At 36.8% G+C, this 8,108-nt stretch overlaps 1 protein-coding gene across 1 annotated transcript; it reads left to right on the top strand.

Annotated features, from left to right (window-relative positions):
• The first annotated feature begins 938 nt into the window (after positions 1–938).
• LOC129206309 (transmembrane emp24 domain-containing protein 11-like) lies at positions 939–7,495 on the top strand. Its single transcript, XM_054825285.1, has 5 exons — positions 939–1,154; positions 2,017–2,117; positions 3,357–3,482; positions 5,734–5,880; positions 6,743–7,495. The coding sequence occupies exons 1-5, from the start codon at positions 1,025–1,027 to the stop codon at positions 6,890–6,892; spliced, it is 654 nt and encodes a 217-aa protein (XP_054681260.1). The 5' UTR covers positions 939–1,024; the 3' UTR covers positions 6,893–7,495.
• Positions 7,496–8,108: the final 613 nt, after the last annotated feature.

Below are 8,108 nucleotides of genomic sequence, written 5' to 3'. Positions count from 1 at the left end.
GCTGCTGAGGAACTTGGCAGAGTTGGAGACAGTCAGTGATCAAACCACGGAGTCTTACAACAGAAGTGTAGCAAGCTTCCGAAGGAGAAAATGAGCTCAAAGATGGTTCAGCCCTACTCCAGATGATGCCATAGGTGGGTCCTCCCTGCTGGAAAATGACGGTATATCTTCTCACATTGAGGCCAACCTTTCAGACACAGCGATCTCACTTTGTAAGACAAGGAACACTTGAGTGGTAACTGAGTTTGTCATCAGACATATAGATTGTTTGGTCTATATTAGTACAAAGGATAATAATAAACCCCTCTATCATTATTTAATTTACACTATAACTTTCATTAGAGAACTTATTAGGAAGTATCTAAGAGAAAGATATTCTTATGTAAATAAATCTTATTCAGAAAGTGTTAATTTAATTTTATTTTTCCTGCTGTATCATATTCATTAGTGTTTCAGAGTCTTCTGATCAAGTTCTTTTGACTTTCTCCTTCATATTTATTTCAGCCCATTTTTGTAATCCCTATGGGTTTTGTATAGCTGTATACATATGTCGAACGATTTGAGTTGGAAATTACAAGATTTCTTAAAAAAAGAGGAGTGAAGCTCTGGAATAATCACCCAGAATAAATGTGAAATATAAGTTACTAAGTTCATTTAAGTTGAAAATTGAGCAGTTTATGGAAAGAGATAGCCAATGTGGTTGCTGACAGTAATCTAGAGAACTGATCTCAAGTACCTGAGAGGTCCTTTCCAGTTTCATGTTCTTCTATGTGTATCAAATAAAAATTTAATCTAGGTGCCGGGAAAGAAGAAAGATTTTACAAGTTATCTTTTTCATGTTATCTCATTCTGCAGAACATACTGTAGTTATTTATAAATGTGTAACCACCAGCTGCCTTTTCTCACAGTTTTTTTTCTCCATCAAAAATACACTGATAAGCAGCAAACAAGGAACGATCACAGGACTACATACATTTGTAAACAGTTATCTTCAAAAGCAGTACAACTGGGATACATAAAAACCATGAAAAGCCAATTAATAGGATTTCTTATGAACTTCTGGATTTCTTTTTCACTTGCTTTGTATTTTCACAGTGGAGAAAGAGAAGAGAAATGTATAATTGAAGATGTTCCCAGTGACACGTTGGTAATTGGTAAGTACCTGTCAATGCTCTGTGATGATCTAACCTATGCAATAATAAACATAACTTGTAATGTAACAGGAAAACCTGTGATTCATGAATATGGTAAATCCATGGTGATAAGAAAGAGGGCACACCAAAAATAACTCCCCGCAGCAGGGGCTAGTCATAACGTCCTCACACAAAGAAATGCAGGTTTCCAGAGTGCTTAACTGACTAGACAAAGAATGTCTTCTAATTCTACAGCAGTGGAATTGCTGCTTCAATGTGTGCTTCTATATGTTCTGATTTACTCATTCGTACCAGAATTTCTGTAAGATGATTTTCCCCATATGAATGGCAGAGTTACTTTGTGGATTAACGTGAGTCTGGAAAGAAGCAATGCAAGACGTACTTAAGTTCCATTTCACCTCGGATATCATAAGCACATTAAATTTGTTGACAAGACTATAAATGCAAGACTGAAAGGGGATAGTTAGAATAATATATACTCATCTTTTTTATAAGTAATGTTATCAATAGGAAAGACAATGCTAAAATCGTAATTCGAATACAGCACACTTATGCTTTTGGAGGTCTCAGCGTGCCTTCTGTATGCTAATCTTGCCAGAGCATTAGGAGCAATCAGAAAGTATTTCTTTCTTAATCAACCATTGTTGTTGTTTTCTAGAACATTTTCTATTGTAGTAAAAATTTATTGCATTTCATACTGTTATAAAGTGCCCCCTGAGCAATTTTAATCACAAGCACATGAAATACATATATTGTTTTATTGCTAATCATTTATCTTTATATTTTTGCTGAAAAAGCAATAAAGATGTTAAATATTAAGCTGTGTTTTATTTAACCGATTTTTATCTATGTTTTTATTCAGGGAATTACAAAGTACAACGTTGGGATATACATAACCAAGAGTTTCTTGAATCTGCTCCTGGTTTGGGAATGTTTGTGACTGTCACAACTCCTTCTGCTGAGGTAAATATGCTTTATGAATGTTTTTGTAGGATTTATGAATTGACTTTTGTCACTGGCAGGCAGTATTATCTAAAAAAATAAAATAGACACTTTCAGGGAAAATGTAAATCCACAGTCTACCAGCTAGTTCAGTATTTTGATGCTGAAAGGTGTAAGCACTTTGTGATTGCTATCAAAGTAAATAGAAATGACAATATTTGAGAATTATTTGTGTGGACAATTTTTGCATTCCTAACAGATTTGGGAAAATGTCATTAAGAATAGTAAGTGACAACTGAGAAAACAGGCTAAATTTAAAAAAAAATGAAAATTCACTAATGAAGCAAAACAGTACAGAATGTATTTGAGCAGCAGCAAAGAAGGCTGGTGATGATAAACTAAACTGCAAAAGTCAAGATTCCCATGAGGCTGCATATAGCCATCACGCATAGCCACTGCCTGGTTGCCATGAGGTCCTGAGCTTTTTCAGCAATAGACAATTTAATTCTGTGCCCAGACAAGGTCTGTACTGCACTCAGCTCTGGGACCTCAACCTAAGAAGGATATGGAGCTGTTGAAGCGAGTCCAGAGAAGGGTCACAAAGATGATCAGAGGGCTGGAGCACCTCTCCTATGAGGACAGGCTGAGAGAGTTGGGGTTGTGCAGCCTGGAGTACCTAACGGGGGGCTACAGGAAAGCTGGAGAGGGACTGTTTACAAATGCATGGAGTGACAGGACAAGGGGGAATGGCCTTAAGCTGAAGGAGGGGAGATTTAGATTCAATATCAGGAAGAAATTCTTCCCTGTGGGGGTGGCGAGGCACTGGCACAGGTTGCCCAGAGAAGCTGTGGATGCCCCTTCCCTGGAACTGTTCAAGGTCAGGTTGGATGGGGCTTTGGGCAACCTGGTCTAGTGGAGGGTGTCCCTGCCCATGGCATGGGGGTTGGAACTAGATGATCTTGAAGGTCCCTTCCAACCCAAACCATTCTGTGATTCTATGATTCTATGATTAGTTTTCAAACTTTAAGTGCTTTAGAGAGTATTGGATTTTGTACATTGCAGAAATCTATAGCATTTCAATTTTCACTGTGAGTTAAAATTATTTATTTTTCCTAAATCTATTCTGAAATTCAGATAAATTTAATGATTTCAGTGGGTTAATTGATTACTTTTTACATCCAATTAACAGTACTGTTTTTTCGATTGTTTTACTGATATTTATAATGCACATATGCAACGTATATAACATCTAAATTACAGGTACTATTGTCAAAACTGTATGGGCCACAAGGAACATTTTCTTTTACATCCTATCTATCTGGGGAGCATGTTATCTGTTTACAGTCTAACTCCACAAGATTTGTGGCATTTGCAGGAAGTAGACTGGTAAGTGTATTTCTTAAATATTCTTTAGGTGTGTTTCTTAAATATTCTTTCTTGTAGTACTAGCAATCGTATACAAACTACAATAGAAGTTGATCTAACTTCTAGCAGATAATTCAACATTTCCTAGCAATTAAAGATGACAAACCTAGAATTATCAAGACGAAGAGATAAAAAGACTGTTCTGATATTTAAGAAGTTGAGATTAAAGAGGCAAGATTATTAACTATAGAGTGATTTAATGTTTGTACAGTGCTTTGAATGTGAAAGATTCTAATCAATAAGAAGAACAAGTATTTGGTTCAAAAAGATAGATATGTAAGATTGACTAACACAAACACTTGTCATAAAGATATTCCATGTCTTCACTAACTTAGATTGAATTCCTAAAGAAAATTGAAACATTTTAATTTCTGAAAGACATTCAGTTAAGAATATATTAGCATACTTAACATTGTCTACTACCAGTAAAGTTGGTCTTAATGTAGACTTTGGAAAAAAAAAAAAAAAAGGAGCCATCAGAGGTGATATCATAGTTCTAATCTATTTCAGCAAACAATTTCATAAACACTGTCTTGAAAATTTTATCTATATGCTTCTTCTCAAAAGACAATTGAACAGGTGAGAAGAATTACTCTCTAGAGGTGCTTTTTTTTTTTTTTTTTGGCCGTTCACTGAAAAAAGTTAGATAACCTTTAGATATAAATATCTCATAAATGTGTTAAGTGAGGTAGGTCAAATTTCTTCCTAGATGTATGCTTTTGGAACAGGTAGATGACAGAACTGAGAAGAGTTAACGGTACTGAAGTGGAACTATTACACTGGAATAAGTAGGTTCTTATGGACTGATTTATGGAAATGAGTGGAAATTTCATCATACACATTGCAAAAGCACTTAGGTTGTATTAATAAAAAAATTGTGAAGCTCATCAGCTAGAGAGCGTAAGGGGGATAAAGCATTGGTTGGTCATAGTTAACTACACACCATGAATGTGATTCTAAGGATACACCAGGAGATTTTTACCTGGTATAGATGGAGATGTATTAATCATTTACATTATTTTGCATGATGCATGCACTGTGTACAGTTCTGCTCATCCTCTTTAAAAGAAGTGAATAGGTGCAGGGAAGGAGAACATTAATAGCAAAAATATTAAGCAGGGTGGTTTGTTTAGTTTAAGAACATAGAAGTAAAAAAGGAAAATATTGCTCTTTATAATTATATCTGCAGGAATAAAGATCACAAAACATTCTTTAGCTAAGGTAAAGTTTTAAGTGGTCTTCTGTAAAAAGCAGATGCAGTGGTGGTTATCTGAGCTGCCTCAAACCAAAGTTTAATAAATTAATGGACGAAGGCTACCATAAGGTTGTGAGATGGATTTCTGGATGTTCATTTAGGTAACTCTAAGAGAGGTGAAAGATGTGCTTTTCATTTGTGGTTGATGTCTGAGTAGACCAAACTTCTATCCTGGTCATATGAAACTCTAGGATTTCTGCAGATTATCTGTTTGGTTAAGAGTTTTTTATTTTCTCTTAGGTACAAATTGGCTTCTAGGAGAACGTTTTCCTGTTAGTTTCAGTAAAATTTTTAATTCATGCCAAAATGAGTTGCATGATATTGCAAACTGCATTCTTCTCTTTTCTTTCTATGAGTCTATTGCTTTGCGGGTTTAGGGCATTTTTGCTGTAGTTCATACAATAGCTTACAGGGTATTGGGAGGTATTTCATACCAGATAAACTGTATGTGAAGAAAGAAAAATGATACCTTATGGATGGTTCTGCTTTAATACCTATGATAAACTGCAAATAATGATTCAGCTGGTCTTCTTCCAGTATTATATTCCTAACTGGTAGTGGAGGAAACCTAGAAAAGCATCTATAAAAAGCTTGCTGCAGTAGTATTGAGGAATATAATTTCTGCAATATTAGGAAGGAATGTGAAATACAGCAGTCCCAATGGTGCTCATTTTTTTTAAACTAATTTAAACAAAGAATAGAAAACTCTTTCATGGTTGTTGAATCTATTCTAGCATAAAATAATGCCCTAACATTTGTATAATTAATTTAAAAATAAAATTAAGAAACACTTTAAATATCCCACCTGATTCTAATTTTAGGAAGGATTTCTATAAGTAATTAAAACTATTCCTGTAATGAGCTTAAAGGGAAATTATCTGTTCATTTTGGTTTTTTTTCCTAAGGAATTTTGAAAAGGTAAAGACACAGTAATGAGAATATTTTTTCTGTTCGCAGCGTATCCATTTGGACATTAGAGTTGGAGAACACTTTTTGGATGAATCTGTTGTTCAAGCCAAAGACAAAGTAAATGAAGTTAACTTTAGACTAGAACATCTAATCGAGCAAATTCATCATATATCCAAAGAACAAAACTATGAAAGAGTACGTATGTTCCCTAAAGGAAATCTTAAAAATATTGTACATAGACTTATTGATTTATAAAGTTTTATGAGGTTTATTATTTAATTGCAGTGTTATTTTTAACTAACTCATGAAAATCTATTGGTATTTAACCAATATAGCCTACATCATTACCTTGCAAAATATTTTTAAGCTGTAACATAACTAATTAATCAGTGTGAACTCATGCTTATAGCAACAGGTGTTATTTTAAAGCAGGAATTTCCAAATATAGTTTTCTTGGTCAGAGTCAGTAGTGGCAGCTGAGCATGTGGCAGGTACCGTTGCTGGTGATGTTGCCAGCTGTTGTTTCCACCCTGGTCCATGTGCATAAACTTTATTGGCGTGGGTAAGGAAATGACTGAATGCATATTTATATATCTCCATGCAGTTAGAAATAAAACCCTCCTTCAAACAAGCGTACACCCGTTGTCTTCACTTTTCTATACATATGCAGGCAGGCAGACTATGTTTGAAATATATCAACTAGTTACCTAAAAAAAGAAATTTGCCTGCAAAAAGGTTATTGACTGCATTATGAAAGTGACTGCAAACCTAAAAAGGCTTAAGCCTGTACTAGTGGAACATATTTAACACAATATATATTTTGTGAACAAGGGAAAGCTCTGTTTGCCTTTCTGCTTCAGGATACAGTGTGTCTGCTTCTCTGTTTTAATTTATAAAGACATTCACCTTATGGACAAGAACAAGCTTTCATTTTTATCAATGTGAAAAAAGTGTTTGTTCACTACCATGCAGAAGAGGGATGCCTGTCTCTTTACTCAGCAGCATGAAACATACAGATGCCGAAAGGTAATAATTCTGCTTTTCCTTTTTTCTTCAGGAGCGTGAAGAAAAATTTCGGAAGACAAGTGAAGAAACCAACAGCAATATTTTGTGGTGGGCTATTGTACAAACGCTAATCCTCATCTCCATTGGAATTTGGCAAATCAAATCTCTCAGAGATTTCTTTATATCTAAGAAGCTTGTTTAAGTCTTATAAAGTAGATGCACAGATTTGAAAATTGCATGCCATATAACACCTAACAAAGAAACCATGTATCTATGAGAAAATTGGTTGTGTATAACTCATGAGCTTCTCTCATCTTTTACTCTGGTTCTTACTCTAACTCTGGTTTCTCCATCTATATTGCAGCCTCTGGCTTACATTTTACTCCTTGAATCCCATCTTTTAACCACTTCTTTTCCTCTGCAGAAGTAAAGCTAAATCTAGAAGAAAGGCTCAGTGACTAAGGCAACATTTAAGTTCAGCTCGGGATTGTTACCTCTAAAATAGAAATCTAAAAAAACATTTCCTAATTTTTCAAAGTTGTCTATTTTCATGGTTTAACCCTGGCTGGCAATTAAGCACCACACAGCCTCTCATTTTGTCCCTGCCCCCGGTGGGATGCGGGAGAGAATTGGAAGTGTAAAAGTGAGAAAATTAATGGGTTGAGATAAAAACAGTTCAATAATTTAATAATAATAATAATAATAGTAGTAGTAGTAGTAGTAGCAGTAGTAAGGAAAAGAGGAAAAAACAACAGACTGAAAAATAAAACCCAAGGAAGACAAGTGATGCAAATGAAAACAATTGTTGACCACTGTGTTGGGTTTGCGTGGCAAGGTTTTGGTAGCGGGGGGGGCTACAGGGGTGGCTTCTGTGAGAAGCTGCTAGAAGCTCCCCCTGTGTCTGACAGAGCCAATGCCAGCCGGCTCTAAGACGGGCCCGCCGCTGGCCAAGGCCAAGCCAATCAGCGCCTCTGTGATAACATATTTAAGAAGTAGAAAAACACTTAGAGAGAGCTTTTGCAGCCGGAGAGAGGAGTGAGAAGATGTAAGAAACTCTGCAGACACCAAGGTCAGTGCAGATGGAGGGGGAGGAGGAGCTCCAGGCGCTGGAGCAGAGATCCCCCTGCAGCCCGTGGTGAAGGCCATGGTGAAGCAGGCTGTCCCCCTGCAGCCCATGGAGGAAGGATGAGGGGGTGTAGAGATTCCACCTGCAGCCCATGGAGGACCCCACGCCGGAGCAGGTGGAGGCACCTGAAGGAAGCTGCGGCCCGTGGGAAGCCCACGCTGGAGCAAGTTCCAGGCCGGACCGGTGGACCCGTGAAGAGGGGAGCCCACGCCAGGGCAGGTTTGCTGGCAGGACTTGTGGCCCCATGGGGGACCCCACGCTGGAGCAGTTTGCTCCTGAAGGTCTGCACCCC

Source organism: Grus americana, chromosome 4 (assembly GCF_028858705.1).
Source record: "Grus americana isolate bGruAme1 chromosome 4, bGruAme1.mat, whole genome shotgun sequence".
Classification (NCBI taxonomy): domain Eukaryota; kingdom Metazoa; phylum Chordata; class Aves; order Gruiformes; family Gruidae; genus Grus; species Grus americana.
This window is presented reverse-complemented; position numbering and strand designations above follow the sequence as displayed.

Coding starts and splice junctions, on each gene's coding strand:
- LOC129206309 (XM_054825285.1), top strand. CDS start 1,025: ATGAAAAGCCAATTAATAGGATTTCTTATGAACTTCTGGATTTCTTTT. Junction 2,118..3,356: donor TCACAACTCCTTCTGCTGAG/GTAAATATGCTT, acceptor TCTAAATTACAG/GTACTATTGTCAAAACTGTA. Junction 5,881..6,742: donor AAGAACAAAACTATGAAAGA/GTACGTATGTTC, acceptor TTTTTTCTTCAG/GAGCGTGAAGAAAAATTTCG.